The sequence below is a fragment of the Bos grunniens genome, chromosome 19 (genome assembly GCF_055505025.1).
Source record: "Bos grunniens cultivar Pamir isolate PY7600 chromosome 19, Bosgru_T2T1.0, whole genome shotgun sequence".
In the NCBI taxonomy this organism is placed as follows: Eukaryota; Metazoa; Chordata; class Mammalia; order Artiodactyla; family Bovidae; genus Bos; species Bos grunniens.
Genome location: NC_141183.1, coordinates 18,301,496 through 18,325,761, shown reverse-complemented (window position 1 = coordinate 18,325,761; position 24,266 = coordinate 18,301,496). Strand labels below are relative to the sequence as shown.

Sequence of the window (24,266 nt, the reverse complement as noted above, 5' to 3'; positions counted from 1 at the left end):
ACCCATTCTGAGCTGCTGAAAGGCTGAAGATGGGACGTCTTGCCTCAGTAAACTGCAGCCAGCAGCCCCTGCCCCAACATCTCCCTTTCTGATTTCTCCAGGAATAAGTTTCTAGGAATTAGGTTCCTCTGGGCTTCCCTGGTGACTCAGATAGTAAAGAATCTGCTTGCAATGTAGGAGACACGGGTCCCATCCCTGTGTTGGGAAGATCCCCTGGAGAAGGGAATAGCAACCCACTCTCATATTCTTGCCTGGACTCTTTGCTACCCTATGGACAGAGAGCCTGGCAGGCTACAGTCCATAGGGTCGCAAAGAGTCGGACCTGACTGAGCGACTAACACACACCTCAGGGGTGGCATTCTCACCTGCTGGAGGTCGGCGACACTGTACTTGTGAGGCGACTCCAAGAGATAATTCCTGTGGTTGAGCCTTCAAAGAAAAGACAAGAGGCTCCTCAGAAGGAATTTGGGCCCACCTGTGTTTGCGTTCATTCCCTCAGCACCGCTAAGCAGGGAGAAACAGCTCCAGCCTGGGCTCGGGACCCGGACTCCAGGTGCCCAGCTGCCAGGACCTTGGGCAAGTTCCTTAACCTCTGAACCTCAGGTTTCCTCACCTGAGCAAGAGAGCTCTTTTCGGGATTAAATAATTTATTTAAAGCATTTAACACAGTGCCTTGTACATAGTAAATAAATAATTATTAACCATAGTTGATAGCATTGTATCGTATAATTGAAATTTAAGAGCAGAACTCAAATGTTTTCTCTCTCTCACACACACACACTATACAGGTTGCTCAGATGGTACAGAATCTGCCTGCAATGCAGGAGATGCAAGTTCAATCCCTGGGTCGGGAAGAACCCCGGGAGGAGGAAATGGCAACCCACTCCAGTATTCCTGCCTGGAGAATTCCATGGACAGAGGAGTCTGGCGGGTTACAGTCCTTAAGGACACAAAGAGTTGGGCACGACTGAGTGACTAACACTTTCACTGTTCATATATACATATATATATAATATACATATATATAAAATATGTGAGGATGATGGATGTGTGAATTAATAAGATGGGAGGAAGTCTTTCATAGAATTGCTATTGCTAAGTCACTTCAGTCGTGTCCAACTCTGTGTGACCCCACAGACGGCAGCCCACCAGTCTTCCCCGTCCCTGGGATTCTCCAGGCAAGAACACTGGAGTGGGTTGCCATTTCCTTCTCCAATGCATGAAAGTGAAAAGTGAAAGTGAAGTCGCTCAGTCGTGTCCGACCCTCAGCGACCCCATCGACTGCAGCCTTCCAGGCTCCTCCATCCATGGGATTTTCCAGGCAAGAGTACTGGAGTGGGGTGCCATTGCCTTCTCCGTTCACAGAATAATCAATCATATATCAAATCATCACAAAAATACTATAAATATGTTACAACTTTGTAAATTATACTCAATAAAGTTGAAAAAAAATTTTAAGATACTTTAAAAAGTCTATTTAAAAAATAATGAAGAAGCTCCCGGGAGGAGCCTCCACGGTTCTGCGGTTCTGGGTCCGCGCCCCAGCGCACCACGTGACTGGTGTCAGCACCACGTGACCCGGGGCCAGCCCTCGCGGCCCCGCCCAGCTCCCACGCAGCACGCGGCTTTAAAAAAATAAATAAATAAATAAATAAAAAATAATGAAGAGGAGGACGATGAAAGCTAACGCTTGGAGCCAGGAACTGGACTAAAAGCTTGATATATATTAATTCATTTAATTCTCACAAGAATCCTGTGAGGTTGACACTATTATAACCCTCATTTTGAGAAGAGGAAATGGAGGCACAGAGAAGTTAAAGAACTTGCCTGTGGTCACACAGCTAGTAAGAGGCACAGCTGGAGTCTGAAAGCAGCAGTCTGGCTCCAGAGCCTGCATCCTTATCTCCCAGGTGAATGCCTAGAGGCTGTTATTAATAGCTATTGTCATTACTGCCACCATCACGTACCAGGGACAGTGCTGGGGACAGAAATGCACCAGATGTGGCTTCTGCCTTCCTATTGTAGCCCCTGGTCTAGCTTAGGGACAGACATTTAAGCATCTGGTTTTGGCGCTCTGGGAGAGGAGCTGTGGTGTCCTGAGTGCACAGATCCCATTTCAGAGGTGGGGGTGGGGGGCAGAGGACAAGGGCTCAGCTGCCACCAGCCTGGCTCTAATTTCCACCTCACCAATGGCAGAGATCCCAAAGGTTACATCCTGAGAGATGGACAGGAAACACCTGCAAAAAATTCCTGCCTGGCCTTGCTGTGTGTCTGTGCGGTAGTGGGGCTGGGGGGAGAATTCCCCGGTCTGAGGATGCGCGGGAGCCTGCCCCCAGGGTGCTCTGGACATCTGGAGGCAGGAAGGTGCCCAGGCCCGCGGCATCTGGAGTGGGTGCTTGACTGTGCCCACCCCAGGGCACGGCCCCGGTTCTAGGAGGAACCCCACCCAGGGCCGAGATGGCAAGCTCCACCAGGCAGCCCACGCTGTGCTGCCAAGTGGCCACTCAGTGCAACGTGCCGGTCTCCCCGGTAAACGTCCAGCTTTCTGGGAACAGGAAGCTGCCGTTTATCACCAGGAAAATGCAGGGGGAGGGGCAGAGGGGGTGCACAGGCTGTTCCTGAGCCAGCAGGAAGGGTGGGGCCCGTTTGGATGGAGAGTCTTCTCTGTCATCTGCCCTCTGCTCAGAGTCATGGAAGCTCAAGGAGCCAGCCAGGCCACCTACCCTGGGCTTGTGAGGTCCTCAGTGAGGCCCTCAGTTGCTATGGAGGGGAGGTCAGCGCAGCCCCCTGAGAGAAAGATTCCAAGATCTGCCGATTTCTCCTCAACCCTTCCTGTCCTCTCAGCCTCCACCCCAACCACCTGAGTCCAGGCCTCCTCACCTCCTGTGCCAGTTACCACACCAGCCCCGACGCCCCACTGCTGTGCTGCCAAACTGGTCTTCAGGGAGTGTGACCATCCTATGCTCAAAACTCCTCAGCAGCTTCGGCTGCAGCAGAATAAAATCCTAGGCCTTTGTGGCGGCACAGAGGGTCTTCGAGGTCTAGCCCCTGTACCCAGTCTGGCTGCGCTGAGCCCTGCAAAGGTCCTGGCAAGCCACGCTTCCCCTCTACTCCCCAACCCCCCCACAGCCATGGGTTCCCTGCAGAAAATCCAGTCCAGGCTTCCTTTGGTTCTTTCACTAAACCCTGGTTCACCACATGGGCGATGCCATTTGTGTTGGGGCAACTCTGCTTTCCGGTGAGTGAGGACAGAGTGGGATCTGGAAGCTCTTACAGTACAGATGGTGGCCAGACTGGAGAAGGGTGACCCCAGATTTCTGCTTGGTTCCCTTTAATACTATTTGAATACTATCTTTGTGAGGAAGAAAAGCATTTTTTTTTCTTTTTAAAAGGAGAAAGAAAACTCCACAAACCTTCAGCTGATGCCACCTCCTCCAAGAAGCTCCCTGGCCCTCTGCACCCTGCCTCCTTCCTCACAGCACACGCCTCCCTGACCCAGGGCCATCTGTTCCCCTGTCTCTGTCCCTCCCTAGACACTGGGCCCCTCATGTGGCCCTCACCACAACTCTGGCAGGCCACATGAACATGGGGATCACTGGCCCATTTTATAGACAAGAAAACCGAGGCTCCGAGAAGTGAAGCCACTTCCTTGAGTCACACAGCAAGTCTGGGGGCAGATGAAGGCTGCTCCTGAGCTCTTTCTTCACCCTATGCTGCTTCTGAACTGGGACTTCTGCAGGCCTGGCCCTGCTTTCATGAAGGCTGGAAACAGCAACCAGAGAGAAAAAGGCAAGACTGCCCCCAGCTTCCAGACAGGGCAACCTGGACAGGCCAGTAAGGCTGCTGACCAATCTCAGCAGGGTAGGGATGGGCAAGTGAGGCTGGCACTCAGGACCTGCCCTACAGGCAGCTGGTCTACTCAGGTCTGCAGACATCCCTGAACTGGAGAGGGTCACAGGGTCCCACCTGACCTGAGATTTCACCACCCTGGACAGGGGGGCAGGAGGGCAGACTCTGGGGCCCTGGGTCCTGGAATCTCAGAAAGCATGGGAGTGAGGACCCACTGATGATGGAGACAGCAACAGCCTCCCCAGAAGCAGCCATCTGGGTCCCTCATGGTGGCCCCAAGAAGGCTTTCTGCTCTTCCAGGCCCTGCAGAGACCAGGAATCAGCCAGCTGCTCTGAGAGCCTGTGAGGGGCCAGCCTCTGTGCTTTGCCTAAGAGAGGGCTCCCCACAGCATCTCTCCAGTGCAGAGCAGCCCTGGAAGGGCAGGGACCAGGGCTGAGCAGGGGAGCCCAGCAGACAGGATGTCTGCACCAGTCCTGTCGGGAGGAGTGGCTGCATGGGGAACATGGAGGGGCTTGTGAGCTGCTCCAAGTCCCCAGAAACCAGCAAGGAAGCCTAACTGGGCAGCAGGCACAGGCTCGTCCACCCAAGGTCTGTCCTCCCGGGGCCCCAGGACAGCGTAGCCCCACAGAAGGTGTCACCCCCTACCCCTAGCTGAGCACTGAAAGTCCCCCAGGCACTGGGCACCAAGAAGCTCTGTGCAGGGCATCCTGAGGGTCCTGGCCCAACCTTGTCCTCTTGCAAGGATTTGGGAAGGGCTGCTGCCAGGGTGGCAGAGTCAAGCCGCTGTGGGGCGGAGGGCTGGTGGGGCCCCGGGGAGCCAGGAGACCAGCCCCTCTCGCGTCTCTGGTCTCCTCTCACACATCCCCACTTTCCTTCTCACCGGAAATTTCTCCCTATTCTGTCCACACATGGGGCCTTAATCCACAGCCCATGCACATCACTACTTCTGTCTGGAACACTCTTTCCTGCAAATCCCCTCTTTCCCACTCATTTCGCAGATCTCACACTGGAGGTCAGTTCCTCTAGGAAGCCCCCTCCCCCATCAGTGCCCTCCAATATGGGTCAGTCCCCCGACTCCGCTGTACTTCCAGGGCATCCTGCTCTCTCCTCCGCCCTCACTCCTGGGGGTAGCCGCTGCCCTGCTCCCTGCCGTGCCCTCTAGAGGGCTGGATCCAAGCCCACCGTGCTCAGCCCCAGGACCCACACCCCTCGCCGGGCACTGAGCGCATTCTCAATAAGCACTTGTCAAATGAATGAAGGCATTACATGCACAAATAAAAGCCACTCCTAAATGCAGAGAGGGAGTCCTCCACCCAGCCCTGGCATTTCTCCCAAGAAGTTGCTTGTGCACTGACCCTGTGTGTAGTATATGTGTGTGTGTGTGTGTGTGTCCCCGTGTCCAGGCACTGAGCAAGCCACTCTTAGATGTGTGTATGTGTCTGTGTCTCTGTGTCCCTGTGTGTGTGTGCGTATATCTGTATCTCTGTGTGTGTCTGTATCTGTGTATGTGTGTCTCTTTGTGTGTGTGTCTCTGTGTGTCTGTGTGTGTGTTTCTCTCTCTGTCTTTGTGTGTGTGTCCCTGTATGTGTGTGCCTGTGTTTATGTGTGTGTCTGTATCTGTATGTGTGTCTGTGTGTCTCTGTGTGTGTGTGTGTTTCTCTCTGTGTCTCTTTGTATGTGTGTGTGTGTGTGTCTGTCTGTGGTGTGTGTGTCTCTTTGTGTATGTGTGTATCTCTCTCTCTGTCTCTGTGTCTGTGTGTGTGTCTTTCTTTGTGTGTGTGTCTCTATCTCTATGTGTGTGTCTCTCTGTGTATGTCTATCTGTGTGTGTGTGTGTCTCTGTGTGTGCCTGTTTCTCTCTGTCTCTGTGTGTCTCTCTCTGTGTGTGTCTGTGTCTGTGTGTGTGTGTCTCTGTGTGTGTCAGTGTGTCTGTGTCTGTGTGTGTGTCTCTGGGTGTCTGTCTCTCTGTGTGTGTCTGTGTGTGTGTGTGTCTCTCTCTCTGTGTCTGTGTGTCTGTGTCTCTGTGTGTGTGTCTGTATCTGTGTGTGTCCCTGTGTCTGTGTGTCTCTTTCTCTGTGTGTGTGTGTCTGTGTGTGTGTGTGTGTCTCTCTCTCTGTCAGTGTATGTGTGTGTCTCTCTCTGTGTATGTGTGTGTCTGTGTGTCTCTTTGTGTCTGTGTGTGTGTGTCTGTGTGTGTGTGTTTCTGTCTCTCTCTGTGTATGTGTGTGTCTCTGTGTGTCTCTTTGTGTCTGTGTGTGTGTGTCTGTGTGTGTGTGTTTCTGTCTCTGTCTGTGTATGTGTGTGTCTCTGTGTGTCTCTTTGTGTCTGTGTGTGTGTGTCTGTGTGTGTGTGTTTCTGTCTCTGTCTGTGTATGTGTGTGTCTCTTTGTGTCTGTGTGTCTCTGTGTGTCTGTGTGTCTGTGTCCCCAGGTCTGGGCGCTCACCTCTTGCTCAGCTCCTTCAGGGCTCCGCTCCGGCACAGGCCCAGATAGTCCCCCAGCAGCTTCAGCTGCTCCCGGCTCCTCCCGATGAGGCGCATCTGCTCCACGTGCTCGTACAGCGACGCATTCACCAGCTGCAGGTTGATGAGGGGCTGGGCCCGGATCTGTGTCAGGAACTTCAGGGCCTGCCTGCAGACCTGAGGACACCACCGGGCAGCGAGGGTGAGACAGGAGGGCCATTTTGTAAGTGCCTGAGGTCGCCAGGCGCTGGGCCACCTACTCCCTCACTCACCCCTCCAGCCACCTGCCGAGGGAAGCGGCACCATCTTCATTTTACAGACAAGGAAACTGAGGTTCAGAGAGAGGAAGTGACTTGGCCAAGGCCCACGGCTCGGATAAGTCAGGATTCGAACCCAGTTGATCTGGCTTCCAAACCTGCTCTTCCCCCTTTGGCACCAGCGGCTGCCCCTCCCTGACCACGCGGGGACGGGAAGGAGGGTCCACACGCCTCTCCCCCTGGGCCTCACAGATCCTTCCCACTATTTCCTGGCCTCCCCGCCCCTGCCCCCACTTTTCTGCCGAAAGGAAACAGACACTACCCTGGGCCGACTCAGGAACCAGGTGACCGATCTGAGTCAGGCTCCAACCACAGGAAACCATGGATCAGATACAGCTTAACCAGAGGTTTCCCGAGCTTCTTCCGTCCTCACTAACAGCACCAACCAGGGCAGGGCCTCCCTCCAAGTCTCCACGTGGAGCTGAGTGATCGATCTGGGTTTCTCCCACTTGATAGACGTGGAAGGTTCTACTCTCAGCCCTGACCCTAACACCAACTACTGAGCGCCTATTATTTGCCAGACACTGGGCTAAGGACCTTGACCACGTCCTTTCTTCATCCTCACAACAACCCAGAGGGGAAGGTGTCATCACCCCCATTTTACAGATATGGAAACTGAGACTCAGAGGAGCTAAAGTGACTGATCCAAGCCAACAGAAAGAAAGCAGAGCCCAGGTGTGAACTGAGTGCTGTCTCTGCATCCTTGGCCACCTCACTTACAAAGAGAAGCCCCTTCCCCTGCAGTCTCTTTGGGGAGGATAAGGATGGAGGAGCTGAGGTGTTCTCCACCATCAACCACCCTGCAGTGCTTAGTCTGACTTTGGATCCTGGCTCCACCCCTTCTCAACTGTATGACCTCAAGAAACTTACTTAACCTCTCTGTGATTCAGTTTCCTCATCTGTAAAATGGGGGAAATACAAGCACCTACTGCATGGGATTGAGTTTCAATTAAAAGAAAATCCAGGTAAGCAGCTTCTCAGTGAATGGGAGTTGCCATCAGATTCTGTGGGTGCCTGTGTGGTCCAAGCGTCTGTCCGCTGGCCCCGGGGGATGGGCCAGGGCCAGAGGAGACTGTTAGGCCAAGGCTGCTCTTCCGGCTTCAACCAGCATTTCTCACCTCACTGGTATCTCCACCTTTCCCCATTTCCCAGAGCCCCGAGGAACCAGCCCCCAGCCGACAGGCATCCCACTGGCAAAGGCCTGGTGAGTCAGTGACTCAGGTCAGACTGCTGTTGCCCAGCCCGTCCCACAACTCAGCCCCAGGCTTAGGGTGAGGCCCAGATGAAATAACACGCAGGAATGCGCGCTGGAAACTGCCAAGTACACAGACAGGCATGAGCTTTGAGCTCTCCTGGGACTGTTCCTCCCCCACGGCTGTGGAGGAGACAGACAAAGGGAGAAGCTCCAGGCTTGGGCTGACATCCTGCCAAGTGCCAGCCAGGCCTTGCACAAGTGGGTCAGCCAGACAGTGGACAAGGGGCCCCTACCCTGCCAGCCTGCCACTTTCTATTCTGAACCTTCCTGTCTTTCCCAGGTCTAGCATCTTTGAGAGTTGGATGCTTCCTGACCTTAGGTATGCCAAGGGAATTGTTAGAATTTTCTAGTTGGAAAAAGGAAGTGGCACCAAAATTACAGCAGTGAATAGGGAGACGGCTCAACAGAGGCATCTGGACGTTGTAAACGCTGAGGGTGTTTTATGACCAGAGGGTTCTTTGTACTTGTGGTCATCTTGAGGTTTACTTTTCTCCATGTAGTTAGTTAAGTACATAACACCGAGGGCAGGGGTGAGGATGAGGTAACCAATAAAAAGCCAAAGTGAAGCTAATGTTGGGACTTCTCTAAGCTAATGTGGTCCAGTGGTGAAGATTCTGTGCTTCCAATGCAGGGGGTGCCGGTTCGATCCCTGGTGGGGAAACTAAGATCCCATATGCAACACGGCCAAAAAAAGAGAAAGAGAACCAAAGTGAAGGTAACAGGTGTTTTCCATCCCCAGCGGGTGGAGGCCAGGGTGGTACAGGTTCCGAGAATTATGTTCTCTGGGCTCTGATGGGGACATATGAAGAGACAGCATGGCTGGCAGGCCTGGGTCTTGAGAGAAGTTTCCTCTGTTTCTGTGTCTTAACAGAAATCTGTGCCTTTGGGAGAAAGCCGAGTCCACACCTCTTGAGGCAGACCCTGACCGAATGAATTAGGGGCAGAAGGTGAGGCCCTAGGAAAGGGAAGGGGCACCATCTAAGTGACTGGTGGGTTCTGTTTCCTTTAGTCCTCACTGCCCGGAGACAGACACTGTAATTAACCCCCCTTCACGGACAAGGAGCCTGGTGGGCTGCCGTCTACGGGGTCGCACAGAGTCAGACACGACTGAGGCGACTTAGCAGCAGCAGCAGCAGCATGGACAAGGAAACGGGAAGCAGAAGAGTTTGCTCAGGGTAACACAGCTATGTAAGTAGATAAGCTCAGCTGAAGAAGAGGAAAATCTGAAAGACTGCAGAATGCATCATATTTAAAAGCATTTGGTGAACATCAAAAAGTATCTAAGATGTAATACTAACTGAACAAACATGTTATAAAGCAGTATAAGCCCAGAATGATTCCAAATGTAACAAAAAGTAGACGCCTGTATGCCTGGAAAAGGTTGACTGCTCCCAGGGGAAGTGTAGCAGCTGGTTGGCCCATTCATCCATCCATCCATCCATTATCTACCCAACTACGTTCATCCATCCACCCATCTATACATCCATCCACATATCTACCATCCATCCATTCATATCCATCCACCAAGCCACCCTTCAACCCATGCATGCAACTACCCACCTAACCCATCCATCCATCCTCTATATCTAATCTATTCTATTATTTCTGCCTATCTATCTATGCTGGTGCTCTAAGCAGTTTTATCTGTGCCCATGGGGAACTACAGTGAACCATCCTGATTCCTACCTGAGGACCAAGGCAGGGATGGACAGAGCTCTGCCCAGGGGCTGTAGACCAGCACCAAATTACTTTCTTGGTCAGCTCCCCCACATCATGGAGCCTAAACTAGTGACCCTGGCTTCTCTAGAGCCAAACTCCCCCAAACATATGAATGGCAGCAGCAAAGAGGAGCGAGCCCTTCTCTGTCACTCAGCAGCGCTGTATGGCTATGACAGGCTGGGCTCAAGACTTACCAGGCGCTTGGTGAGGTCCCAGTTGTGGATGATCCTGGCCGGGATCACTGAGACATCGTCTTGATGGCAGATGTCACAGTAATAGAGGCCAGAGAAGGCACAGAGCTTGGGTCGCACAAATGAGAAGCCGATCTGCCGGGAACAGCCTGCGGAGAGGAACAGGGGGAGGGTGAGCAGCATTGGGGCCAGAGTCAGCTCCTGAGCAACACAGGAGCTGCCGAGGCAAAGGGCCTGCTAGCTAGGGAACGCGGCCCGATTAGAAAGGAGAGCATGAAGATAAAAACAACCGCCATTCATATTCCCACCAATCAGAATCAACTCTGGTAATTAACCTTTATGACAAAACACTAAGAATTATTGTCACTGTTTCCCAGCTGAAGAAACTGATGCACAGAGAGGTTAGGAAACCTGCTCACTCACACCACGAATGGGTGCACAGCTGGAGTCAAGTTTGGGTCAGGTTGGAGCAGAGCCCGCGTTCTCTTATTCCTAACTGCCTCTGTTCAATGTTTCCATGGCTTGTCCACCAATCCCAGCCTCCGCTAAGCTCACCCCTCCACTGGGGCCCAAAAATGGAAGCAGGGAGTCAAAGTCTCGGCAGGGAGCTGGGGACATGGGGCTGGACGTAGAGGTGGTGGACATGGCCTGAAGCCAGGGCCTGTTACCTCGGGATGGGGCACAGGGCCCAGCTTCAGTCCCTCTGCTGGAGTCCCCCAAAGCAGGGGACAGAAGGGATCAAAGTAGGGTGTGCCCAGGGCACCAGAGGCAGGGCTCAAATCCTGAGCACAGGCCCTGCCTCCTACAGGGCCAGGGGGTGTCCCTTCAGCCTCCTGGAGATTAGAAGGGCTGGTTCCTTGGTGTATGCGCTGTCTCATTCTGACCCTCACTGAATTTTTGCAAGGTTCCAATTCAGCTACTATTTGCTACTTTGTGGGGTTATTACAAAGTTTAAATGAGGTTTTGAAAGTAAACTATGAGATATAAGCCAGATGTCAGAGGCTGGTGGCCTGGCCACAGAGCTCTGTGGGCAGAAAGAAGGCCCAAGCTCCCCAGTTTCAGTCTGGCTGGCTTGGGGCTGGTGGGGGTGGGAGGGATAATGGTGGCAGGTGTGGGGAAAGCTGCCTGCTAGCATCCACATCCCCAGTGGGGAAGCCCTCCTCCTAGCCCTGGGGGCCTGGCCTCCTCTCTGAACCTGGAGCCCGTGGGTTAAAGGGCAAAGTGTGAGTGTTAGGGGCTGGCAGGTGGGGGAGGAGGGCAAGGGGTGAACAGGGGCTTGAAGACTTTTTTCTGCAAGAAGCTCTGCTCTGCATAGCTTCTCCATCCTCCGGGGGTGGAAGGAGGAGGGGGACCAACCACAGACCACTTCCTTCAGATGCTTGAAGCAGGCTTTCCCCTCCAGTCCCACATGCTCCACCCTGACGGGACGGCTCCTAGACGGCGCACAGCTGCGTCTCCCCGTGCAGCAGGGCCACCTCCTCACAGTTCAGCTGAAAGGCCCAGGCTGAAGGAAATGGGTGTCTGGACTGAGGAGAAGACCTAGAAATGGGATGTGAGCAAGGGAGTATCATGCAACCTTGAAAGCACGGGAGTGGAGAGGCCCTGTGGGTGCCTGGCTAAGAGCACAGGTTCTGGGGCCACTAAGTCCTCTTCCGGCTCCACCATCGCTCGCTGTGTGAACCTGGGACAGGACTCACCAGTCCTGTGACTCAGTTTCCTCAGCTATAAATAGAGACAAATCCCAACGGGGTTGTTGTCAGGATTAAATGAGACAATCCAAAGAAAGCATCTGGCCCAGTGCCTGGCATGGGAGGACTGGATCTGATGATGCTAATGACACAGCAGATATACTGACGCAGAAGAATGTGCTAACATATTCCTAACTGGATTAAAGCCAAGCTGCAGAACAATAGATATAGCTGAGCTGTCTAAAATCGTGGCCACAAGCCACAGGTGCCCATTTAAATATATTATTAAAAAGGATTTCCCAGGTGGCTCAGTGGTAAAAAATCCGCCTGCCAGTGCGGGAGACCCAGGAGCCATGGGGTCGAAGAAGCCCCTGGGTCGAGAAGATCCCCTGGAGGAGGAAATGGCACCCTACTCCAGTATTCTTGCCTGGAAAATTCCATGGACAGAGGAGCCTGGCGGGTTGCAGTCCACGGGACTGCAAAGAGTCAGACACGACTGAGCATGCACACACACACATTATTAAAGCCAAATGAAAATTCACTTCCTTCCACACCAGGAAGCCACACGAAATATGCAGTAGCCACACGTGGCTTGTAGCTACGCTACTGGATGGCACAGATTCTAGAACATTGTCATCGTCACAGAAAGTTCTGTTGGCCAGTAAGTAGTATGAGCCTATTTTTGTAATTAAATACCTGTGCACACTTGTAAAAGCTTGCAAAAATATTTGAAGCCCTGGCTCCAGAAGAATATAATATGATCATGGAACAGCCTAATTTGCTGCAACATCCCCGAGGAAGTATGGGGGCGCCTGTGGGGAGCAGGAAGGAGTGCAGAGCCTAGAGCAGGAACCCCAGTGCGGGCAGGCTGGAGGTGGGGGACAGGGAGTCAGCACCTGCACAGAAGCAGCCCTGGGAGTCGAGGCCTTTCTCTGTGGGGATGGCCACCAGGTACTGCAACAGGAAGCCGTTCTCCCGCGTGGCAAACTTCAGCACCTCCTGACAGCTTTCATCCAGACTGCCACCGAGGGTCACCGCCTCCTCGGCCGTCTCCAGGTAGGACGCCAGGACCTTGCGTAGCACGTCCCTCCACAGGGCAGCCTCCTCGGCATTCCCGGCCTGCAGCTTCAGGATGGCCTTGGCCGTAATGATTTTGAAGAAGGCTGGGCCCCCGAGGCTCGTGTCCGGCAGGATATCGCGGATGGTCTCGACTCCGTGGCTGTCACTTAACATCTTCTCGTTGTTTCTCACGCGGAAGCACTTGAGGGACTCCAAGGACAGGGAGAAGATGTAGGGCGTCCACGTGCGGTCCGTGTACAGGTAGAGAAGGGACTCTTTGATAGCGTTGGGCTCAGGCACCTGGGAGAAGGACCAGTTGAACTGCAGGCCCTGGGGGGTTTCAGCCTCTATGTGCAGGTCCAAGGGGGCGGGGTGGCCACCCTGGGGGACCTCTGGGGGGTCCTCGGGCTCCTCTGGGTACTGGATGGTCACCCAGTCGTCCTCCTGTAGGGGCCGGCACTTCTGCAGCACCTCGCGCACCCGGTCCAGCCAGTCCTCGGCTTCATCCCGGGACGAGGCGCGCAGGGTCAGCTTCTTGCTAGAGAAGAGCAGCTCAAAGCGGCCGTCGCTGTGGGCCGGCCCCACGGACTCGCAGCGCAGCAGTGAGCAGGTCTCCACGCAGGTGCGCTCCTTGCCGCTGAGGAAGAGGCGCAACTCCAGTGGGGAGAGCTCGCAGAAGAATTCCTTCCAGATTCCCATGGCCCCCCGCCGCTCCACTGTGCCCAGCTTCAGGAGCCCCCGGAATGGGTTGGACAGCCCTGCAGGCAGAAAGAGGCGCTTTAGATGATAGGTCTGCCCCTTCGCCACCCTGGATAATATCCGGGGCCCGAGTCCTGTCGTGGGTGTGGACTCTGTGACCACCCGGAGAACATAGGCCACCGCCGGCTGGATGGGAACGTATTTTGAGAGCCTCCCTCCTACCCTCACCCCAGCTGATGACTGCATTCTTGAATTTCACTGAGAAAAGAAAAGCACTTCAACAATCACCTCCATGTGCGCTTCACTACACCCCTTCCAGCATCTGCACCCACACTCTGAGTCCCGTCGCTGGGGATGAACTGACTGTGCTTCTGTCTGAGGCCACCCTCCCATCTGTGCAATTGTGCAGGGGGTCCCCCCACCACCACCCCGCCTACTCAAGGACAAGGACGTCTCTCCAGCAATCTTTTCTGCCCCTCCTGCGTCACTGTCTTCTCCCTCTCTCCTGGATCATTCCCATCAGCCCACAAACTCGCTGTTATTTCTCCCAGCATTAAAAATATCTCTCGACTCTACTCACATCTCTAATTACCACCCTGGGTCTCTGTCCCCTTTACAGAAACCCCCCTGAGGAGGCGTGGGAATGTCTCTGGGACTCCCTCCTTCTATTCTTTCTTGAACGTCCTCCGAGCAGCCTTCTGTCCCAAGTCCACAGAATCTGCCCTTGGCAAGGCTACCAGGCCCTCCTTGTTGCCAAGTCCTAAGGCTAGTCGTTGGTTCCCATCTGGCCTGGCCCATCAGCATCACGGCACACAGCAGAGCCCCCCTTTCCTGGGGTCTTCTCTGCCAGCACTGGTCCCCCTCTCCTGTCTCCCAGATGCTCCCTCCTCTCACTGGCCTCTTCATGGAGGCCCTGGGCTTGGCCCTGGTTCTCTTCTCTACTAATACCCACTTTTCCAAGCTGGTCTTCCCTGGTCTTGGGGCTTTATGCCAACAACTCCTCAGTTTTCATCTCCAGCCTGGACCTCGCCCTTGAGCTTTAGATTCCAATCTCCATCTGCTCCGTGTATGTCTAATAGGCTTCTCAAAGTTGACACGTCCAAAAACATGTTCCTGATTCTCCCACTCCAAACCCACTTCTCTCCTGATGTTCTTCGTCTAGTAAAATGGCAAACTTCATCCTCCCAGATGCTTGGGCCAAAAACTTGGGAGCTATCCTTGATTTTTTTTTTTCCTTTCACACCCCACATCTAATCTATCAGCAAATCCTCTTGGTATACCCAGAGCCTTTCTCCACTTCTCACCGCCTCCACCACTCTCACAGGGGCTTGGTCCACCATCATTTCTGGCTGGGCTTATGGCTGTGGCCTCCTGACTGGTCTATGTCCCCCTGAAGCCCCTCAAGAAATGAGCCAGGATGACTCCCCTGGAGAGTCCCCAGAGTCAGATCACGTCTCTCTCAGAGCAAAAGCCAACGTCCTTACTGTGGCCCACGAGGCCCCCCATCACTCTGACCTCATCTCTAGCCACCCCCTTCCCATCTCCTCTGTTCCAGCTACTCTGGTCTCTGCTGCTTACTGGACACATCAAGCATGTTCCTGTCGCAGGGCCTTTGCACACGTTCTCCCTGCTTGAAATACAACGATCGCCTTGTGCCTCTCTCCCCACCTTTCCAGTCTCCTCAAATGTCACCTAATTTGTGAGGCCTCCCTTGGCCAGCCTTTATTTATTCACTTTCTGGCCGTGCTGTGCAGCTTGCAGGATCTTCATTCCCTGAACAGGGATTGAACGTGGGCCCCAGCAGTCAAAGTGTGGAGTCTTAACCATTGGACCATGAGGGAAGTCCCTGGCCATCCTTTATGAAACAGTACCCTGCCCACCTCCCAGTTTACTATTCCCCACAGGAATGATCACCCGCCCCACTATATGTTTACTTGTTCATCTGCTTATTTCCTGTCTCTCACACTAGAATACAACTCCCATGAAGATAAGGACCTGGCCTGGTTTCCTGTTGTGTCCCCAGCACCTAGAATAGCACCTGGCACATCGCAGGTGCCCAATAAGTATCTGTTGAGTAGGGAGTGTGTGTACCACACACAGCCCAAGGCTCCCTGATCCCTGGGGGCTAGCCATCTTCCTGAACAAGGGGGTCCAAAGGACACACAATTCTCTCTCCCAGCTTGGACTAGCCTTAGAGATTTCAAATCATTGTGTAGGGTCTTCCTATCCTTCTGGGTACCTGATGATACAGGCATAAAGCACACCTTCTCTGGTATGGTTGTAACCATCACATGCGCTGAAAGAACAACCTAAGAGGAGGTGGCATGGAAACCAGGGCTGTGCCCAGACTCCCTGAACCAGGGCCCCAGAAACCCAGCCAGCATCCTCTGCTGCTGCTGCTGCTGCTGCTAAGTCGCTTCAGTCATGTCCGACTCTGTGCGACCCCATAGACGGCAGACCACCAGGCTCCGCCGTCCCTGGGATTCTCCAGGCAAGAACACTGGAGTGGGTTGCCATTTCTTTCTCCAATGCGTGAAAGTGAAAAGTGAAAGTGAAGTCACTCAGTCCGACTCTTAGTGTCTGACTCCTAGCGACCCCATGGACCGCAGCCTACCAGGCTCCTCCGTCCGTGGAATTTTCCAGGCAAGAGCACTGGAGTGGGGTGCCATTGCTGCTGGGTCACTGCAAACAGAGAATGAGGCGACAAACAGACTGACCCTAGCACACACTTGCACATTTGTTTGTTTCTGAGGGTTACAGAAAAATTAGGTTATGGTTGTTCAATGCTTTACGGAATTTCATAGGATGTGGAGGTCGAGCTGGCCTCCTTGTGAACTGCACACAGAGGACACTGAACAAACGGCAGATCTGAAAACCCCACCAGAGCTGCTAAATAAACCATCTGCGAGAAGGGCCTTAGGGAGGAGCAGCTGGAACATCTGAGCCTTCAAGAGGCGGGCGGGGCTTTCCTTCTGGGGTCATACTCCTAAGATTATTTTATGTATCTTACATATAATCTATGGATAATCATTAAGATTTACAGGAGAGTTTCAGGGAAGTTATTTTCCATTCTCATGTATGAAACAGTACTCGTGTACTCTGCAGGCAGTTTTGAGCATTACTGTCTTAAGAGTTTGAGAGTGGATGTATCTGTGTGGCTGATTCACTTTGCGGTACACCTGAAACTAACACGGCATAGTAAATCAACTATATTCCAATAAAAATTAAAAAAAAGATTTTATGAGAAAATACAGTACTCTTCCCGAAATGCCTTCCTGAATTACTCTGCAAGGGTGCTCCTTATTACATTTTGGGATGAGGTTTTTCTTGGGAGAAGATACCACCCAATCAGTAACGCAAAAGAACTGCTGTCCGAAAGGCACTGCTCATGCGCAGTGCGGCACCGGAAGCCCGCAAAGCTGCCTACCCATCTGCCGTCGATGCACCACCCTGAAGTTCCTGTGTTCCGGTGGCGGCAGGGCGGCCCTGCTTCTCCCGCTTCCTGGGGAAGGTGCGCAAGCTTTGTCTAAGGCCTCCATGGAGCAGCTTCGTCTTGGTTCTTGCACAAGGAGGCCAGGCCTTGACTCAGGAATCTCTCTGGGAGAAGCTGTGGCAGCATCAGAAGGACTCTGTCTGGGCTGTTCCCGGGGAGGCCGGTAGAAGTCATCTTCTGAGATCCAGCTCTTGCTTTTCTATTGGGAAAGAAGGAAAGGCAGGTTCGTTTGTTTTTAAAAACACCTTTATTGAGACACGATTCACACCATAAGATTAAACCATTTAAAGTGTATAATTCAGGGACTTCCCTGGAAGTCCAGTGGTTACGACCCTGCCCTTCCACTGCAGGGGGAGTGGGTTCCATCCCTGATTGGGGAACTAAGATCTAGCATGATGTGACCAAAAAAAAAAAAAAAAAAAGTGTGTAATTCGGTAGTTTTAGCATATTCATCGGAGAAGGCAATGGCACCCCACTCCAGTTCTCTTGCCTGGAAAATCCCATGGACGGAGGGCCCTGGTGGGCTGCAGTCCATGAGGTCGCTAGGAGTTGGACACAACTGAGCGACTTCACTTTCACTTTTCACTTTCATGCATTGGAGAAGGAAATGGCAACCCACTCCAGTGTTCTTGCCTGGAGAATCCCAGGGACAGGGGAGCCTGGTGGGCTGCCATCTATGGGGTCGCACAGAGTCGGACACGATTGAAGCGACTTAGCAGCAGCAGCAGCAGCATATTCATGGAGTTGTGCAACCATCAGCACAATCTATGTTTAGAACATTTTCATTGTTCCATAAGGAAGCCCCATCAGCAGCCACTCCCTGTTTACCCTCAACCACTCCAGTTCTAGGCAGTCAGTAATCTACTTTCTGTTTCCATGTGTGAGGACTCGGTTGTGTCCAACTCTTTGTGACCCCATGGACTGTAGCCTGCCAGGCTCCTCTGTCCATGGGATTCTCCAGGCAAGAATACTGCAGTGGCTTGCCATTTCCTCCTCCAGGGAATCTTCCTAACCCAGGGATCAAACTCACCTTTCTTGTGTCTCTGCATCACAGACAGATTCTTTACCCCTGCACCACCTGGGAAACCCCCTCTGTTTCCTTGGGTTTGCCCATTTTGAATATGTATAAACGAAATTTAACAACATGTGGTCTTTTGAAACTGGTTTCTTTCCCTTAGCATGATGTTTTCAAGGTTTATCCATGTCCTGGCATGTATCATTACTTCATTCCTTTTTATTACCAATTAATATTCCAATTATGGATTTATCATGTTTTATATATCCACTCCTCAGAGGATGGACATATGAGTAGTTTTCTGCTTTTTGGCAATTATGAATAATGCTGCAGAGAACCTTGATGTATAAGTTTTTCTGTGGATGCATGTTTTCTATTCTCTTGGTACACACCTAGGAGTGGAATTGATGGATAATATAATAACAAAAAAGATCTCAATGACCCAGATGACCATGATGGTGTGATCACTCACCTACAGCCAGACATCCTGGAATACGAAGTCAACTGGGCCTTAGGAAGCATCACTACAAACAAAGCTAGTGGAGGTGATGGAATTCCAGCTGAGTTAGTTCAAATCCTAAAAGATGATGTGTGAAAGTGCTGCACTCAATATGCCGGCAAATTTGGAAAACTCAGCAGTGGCCACAGGACTGGAAAAGGTCAGTTTTCATTCCAACCCCAAAGAAAGGCAATGCCAAAGAATGCTCAAACTACCGCACAATTGCACTCATCTCACACACTAGTAAAGTAATGCTCAAAATTCTCCAAGCCAGGCTCCAACAGTACGTGAACTGAGAACTTCCAGGTGTTCAAGCTGGATTTAGAAAAGGCAGAGGAACCAGAGATCAAATTGCCAACATCTGTTGGATCATAGAAAAAGCAAAAGAATTCCAGAAAAACATCTGCTTCATTGATTATGCTAAGCCTTTGACTGTGTGCATCACAACAAACTGTGAAAAATTCTTCAAGACACGGAAATACCAGACCATCTTACCTGCCTCCTGAGAAACCTGTATACAGGTCAAGAAGCAACAGTTAGAACCGGACATGGAACAACAGACTGGTTCCAAATCGGGAAAGGAGTACGTCAAGGCTGTATATTGTCACCCTGCTTATTTAACTTATATGCAGAGTACATCATGAGAAACGCTGGGCTGGGTGAAGCACAAACTGGAATCAGGATTGCTGATATCAATAACCTCAGATATGCAGATGACACCACCCTTATGGCAGAAAGCTAAGAGGAACTAAAAAAGCCTCTTTTTGAAAGTGAAAGACAGTGAAAATGCTGACTTAAAACTCAGCATTCAAAAAATGAAGATCATGGCACCTGGTCCCATCACTTTCTAGCAAATAGATGGGGAAACAGTGGAAACAGTGAGAGATTTTATTTTCTTGGGCTGCAAAATCACTGCAGATGATGACTGCAGCCATGAAATAAAAAAGACGCTTGCTCCTTGAAAGAAAAGCTATGACCAACCTAGACAGCATATTAAAAAGCAGAGACATTACTTTGCCAACAAAGGTCCGTCTAGTCAAAGCTATGGTTTTTCCAGTAGCCGTGTATGGATGTGAGAGTTGGACCATAAAGAAAGCAAGAAAGCTGAGTGCCGAAGAATTAATGCTTTTGAACTGTGGTGTTGGAGGAGACTCTTGAGAGTCCCTTGGACTGCAAGGAGATCCAACCAGTCAACCCTGAAGGAAATCAATCCTGAATATTCATTGGAAGGATTGATGCTGAAGCTCCAATACTTTGGCCATCTGATGTGAAGAACTGACTCATTAGAAAAGACCCTGATGCTAGGAAAGATTGAAGGCGGGAGGAGAAGGGGATGACAGAGGATGGGATGGTTGGATGGCATCACAGACTCAATGGACATGAGTTTGAGCACACTCTGGGAGTTGGTGATGGACAGGGAAGCCTGGCATGCTGCAGTCCATGGGGTCACAAACAGCTGGACACAACTAAGCAACTGAACTCAACTGATGATAACTACGTCTAACATTTGAGGAATTTCCAAGCTGTTTTCCTAAGTGGCTGTACTATTTGACCTTCCCACCAGCAATGTATGAGGGTTCCAATTTTTCCACATCCTCTCCATCATTATTATCTGTATTTTTGATTATAGTCAGATGAGTGTATGGCTATAATATGCAGTGCACACTTATGCTTTTTATTTGCATTTCTCTGATGTCTAAAAACACTGGGCATGTTTTCATATGCTTATTGGTCATTTGTATATTTTCTCTGGAGAAAGGTCTATTCAAATCCTTTGCCGATTTTCAAATTGGTTTATTTGTTCTTTTGTCGTGTTATGGGTTGAACTGTGTGTGTCCCCCCGACAACCCTGCAAAAGATATGCTGGAATCCTACCCCCCAGTACCTTAGAATGTGACCTTATCTGGAAAGTAGAGTTGTTGCAAATGTGTTAAGATGAGGTCATACTGGGGTACAGTGGGCCCTTCACCCAATGTGACCGATCTACTTATAAGAGGAGAAAAGAGAACACGCAGAGAACACCGAGCCAAGCCAGAGATCCAGAGGGAGAGCCCCGTGTGGTGACAGGGGCAGGGCCTGCAGTGATGTGTCTACAAGCCGGGGAGTGCCCAGGGCTGCTGGCGACACTACAGGCTGAGAGAAAGGCGTGGAACAGATTCTTCCTCAGAATCTCCTGAAGGAACCAACCCTGCCAGCATCTGGACCGTGCACTTCTGGCCTCCAGAACCATCAGATACACCAGTTGCCCCTTATCTATGGTTTCAGTTACCCACAGCCAACTTAATTTGCCATTAAGTGGCAAATTCCAGAAATAAACCATTCACAAGTTTTGCACTGTGACCCTTCTGAGTAGTGTAATGAAACCTCTCATCGTCCTTCTCCATCCTGCCTGGGACGTGAATCACCCCTTTATCCCACTATCAGTCACTTCATTAGTAGCCCTCTTGGTTATCAGATCGTCCACCGTGGTATCACACTGCTTGTGTTCATGGAACCCTGATTTACTTAATAAGGGCCCCAAAGCACAAGATGAGTGATGCTGGCAATTCGGATCTGCCAGAGAAGCCGTAAAGTGCTTTCTTTAAGTAACACAGTAAAAGTTCTTGACTAAATAAGGAAAGAAATAAAGGATATTCAAAAGTTGTTAAGATGTACGGTAAGAAAGGGTCTTCTATCTGTGAGATTATGAAGAAGGAAAAATAAATTTGTGCCAGCTTTGTTGCTGCACCTCAAACTACAGAAGCTATACCCACAGCACATGAATAAGTGCTTAAAGTTAAGATGGAAAAGGCATTACATTGGTATAGTAAGATATTCGGGGGGCTGAGAGGTCACATTCACGTAACTTTTATTACAGAACACTGTTATACCTGCTCTATTTTATTATTGTTCATCTTTTACTGTGCCTAATTTTTTTAATAGATTTTTTGATGTGGACCGTTTTCAGAGTTTTTATTGAGTTTGTTACAATATTGCTTCTGTTTTCTGTTTTGATTTTTTGGTCACCAGGCATGTGGGACCTTAGCCTCCCAACCAGGGATTGAACCTGCACCCGCTGTGTTGGAAGGTGAAATCCTAAGCACTGGACCACTAGGGATGGCCCTTACTGTGCCGAATTTATAAATGAAACTTTATCATTGGTATGTGTGTATGGGAAAAAATATAGTATATGTAGGGTTTGGTACTATCCAGTTTCAGGCATCCACTGGGGATCTTAGCACATATCCCTGTGGATCAGGGGTGACCACTATAATACATTTCTGTGTTTGCAGGCCATCCAGTGTATAGTCCTTTGTTACAGAAGCTGCTGCTGCTGCTAAGTCGATTCAGTCGTGTCTGACTCTGTGCGACCCCATAGACGGGCAGCCCACCAGGCTCCCCCGTCCCTGGGATTCTCCAGGCAAGAACACTGGAGTGGGTTGCCATTTCCTTCTCCAATGCATGAAAGTGAAAGTGAAGTGGCTCAGTCGTGCCCAACTCTTAGCGACCCCATGGACTGCAGCCTACCAGGCTCCTCTGTCCATGGATTTTCCAGGCAAGAGTACTGGAGTGGGGTGCCATTGCCTTCTCCGTTCACAGAATAATCAATCATATATCAAACCATCACAAAAATACTATAAATATCTTACAACTTTGTAAATTATACTCAATAAAGTTGAAAAAAAAATTTTAAGATATTTTAAAAAGTCTATTTAAAAAATAATGATGAGGAGGATGATGAAAGCTAACGCTTGGAGCCAGGAACTGGACTAAAAGCTTGATATATATTAATTCATTTAATTCTCACAAGAAGCCCTAGGAAGTAAATACAAGTTGCAAGGTTTCTTTCTAAGTTCGGGGTACTAGGCCCATATCAGATACATGATCTGCAAATAATTTCTCCAGTTCTGTGAATTACCTTTTAACTTTTTTGATAGTGCCCTTTAAGGCTTCCCTGGCAACTCAGAGGTTAAAGCGTCTGCCTGCAATGTGGGAGACCCGGGTTCAATCCCTGGGTCAGGAAGATCCCCTGGAGAAGAGAAAGGCAACCCACTCCAGTATTCTTCCCTGGAGAATCCCACGGACAGAGGAGCCTGGTAGGCTACAGTCCATGGGGTCGAAAAGAGACATGACTGAGCGACTTCACTTTCACTTTTCACTTTCTTTAAGGCAGAAAATTTTTAAATTTTGATGAAGTCCAATTTATCTGTTTTTTCTTTTGTCTCTATGCTTTTGGTATCACACTTAAGAACCCACTGCCGGGGCCTTCCCTGGTGGACCAGTGGTTAAGAATCCACCTTCCAATGCAGGTGACGCGGGTTCAACCCTTGGTCAGGGAACTAAGATCTCATGTGCCACGGGGCAACTACGGCAGCATGCCGCAACTAGACAGCCCCCATGCCGCAGTGAACAGCCTGCACGTGGCAACGAAAGGGTTCCCCGTGCTGTGGCTAGGACTCGATGCAGCCAAATACATAAATACATAAACATTAAAAAAAAAAAAAGATTGCCTAAGCCAAGGTTACAAAGATTTACTCCTATGTTTTCTGCAAAGAGGTTTACAGTTTTAGCTTTTATGCCTAGATCTGTGATCAGTTTTGAGTTAATTTTTGTATATGGTGTGAGGAAAGGATCCACCTTTATGCACGTGGATAACCAGTTGTCCCAGCACCATTTGTTAAAGGGATGTTGAATTTTTCAGCACTGCTTGTAGGGTTTGAGATGGAGGAGGCATGGGCAGACAAGACCCAGAGATATCACTAGCTCCTCTGCATTTACTTCCCATTTCTGAGCAGGTCCCCAAGGCTCCAGGCAGCCAGGCCATGCCCCTTCCTTCTCTGCTATCTCCCTGAATCTGATGTTGCTCACTGGGCTGACGGAAGTGCGGTGGGGGTCAGGAGGCTCGTGGGAATGAATTCTGGCTCTTTTTCTTCACTATTTCAAGTGCTCCCTGTCTTTTTGTGCCTAAGCGTCATGGGAGAGCAGAGGCAGGGAAGCTGGCTGGATGCCCTCAGTGGCTGTCTACACAGAGGAAGTGAGTCACCCAAGGGCTGCAACCAGCCCAGCTGTTGTGTTAAGTGCCAAAAACCTCACTCTGATGTTGCTATTTCCAACCCCTAAATTAAGACTGCCCTCCCCACTCCCGCAGACAGGGAAGGGGAGCAGGGCTGGAGCTGCCCAGAACGTCAGAAGGATTGGTTTGAACAGCTTCGTCCATTCAGACGCTGTCAAGTTCCTTAAGCCAAGAGTGGTGAGTTCTGAGTCAGGAGCTTGGTGGCAGGGAGGCTCACAGAACTTGGCTTCCAAAGCTTCTTCCAAAACCCTCAGAACCAGCAGGTGCTTCCTTCTGCCAGTGACAGGACAATGTGTCAATCAGGGTGACTGCCAGGGACCACTCACAACTCAGGATCCTGAACAAAGCCTGTCTAAGTCATCAACACCCAGGGGAACTCCCTAAGGAAAATGGGCTGCAGGAGCAATCCCGTGGCCATCCAGGGAAATTCCTGGAGCTTGGCGCACACAACCTGGGAAACCCTTATGGGAGAGACCACTTTTCCTTAAGACTCAGCTCAGAGGTCATTCATCACCTCCTCCTGGAAGCTGTCCTTACTCATCCTCAGCCTACACCCCCTCCAACCCACCCCCAGGTAGGTCTGAGATCCCTTCTGCGCGCCTATGGCATTTTACGCTTACCTCCATCCTAGCACCTACAAAGCTGTTTGGAATGGTCATTCTTTGTGCCTGGCACAGAGTTATGAAAGATGAGGGGCACTTCCCTAGTGGTCCAGTGGCTAAGCCCCTGCACCCGCTAAGCAGGGGGCCTGGGTTTGATCCTCGGTCAGGGAACTAGATTCCACATGCCACAACGAAAGATCCCACATGCTGAAACTAAGACCCGATGCAGTAACTAAGACCCGATGCAGTAACTAAGACCCAACACAGTACAAAAATAAATAAACATATATTTTTTAAAAAGATACGGTGGGAATTCCCTGGTGGTCCAGTGGTTGGGACTTGGTGCTTTTCACTGCTGAGGGCCCAG

General features: G+C 50.9%; 1 protein-coding gene across 3 annotated transcripts in view; it reads right to left on the bottom strand.

Moving 5' to 3' along the window:
- Window positions 1–24,266, bottom strand: part of PLEKHM1 (pleckstrin homology and RUN domain containing M1) — a 55,492-nt gene that overhangs the window by 3,466 nt on the left and 27,760 nt on the right. For 2 of the 3 annotated variants that reach the window (XM_086357222.1, XM_086357223.1), the window contains 5 exons: window positions 16,665–16,929; window positions 12,376–13,296; window positions 9,795–9,940; window positions 6,293–6,486; window positions 366–429 (listed from right to left, as the gene is read on the bottom strand). In XM_086357222.1, coding sequence (XP_086213348.1) covers window positions 366–429; window positions 6,293–6,486; window positions 9,795–9,940; window positions 12,376–13,296; window positions 16,665–16,929 — 1,590 coding nt within the window. The remainder of the gene's footprint in view (window positions 1–365; window positions 430–6,292; window positions 6,487–9,794; window positions 9,941–12,375; window positions 13,297–16,664; window positions 16,930–24,266) is intronic. The other variant, XR_015147515.1, reaches the window with a different exon arrangement.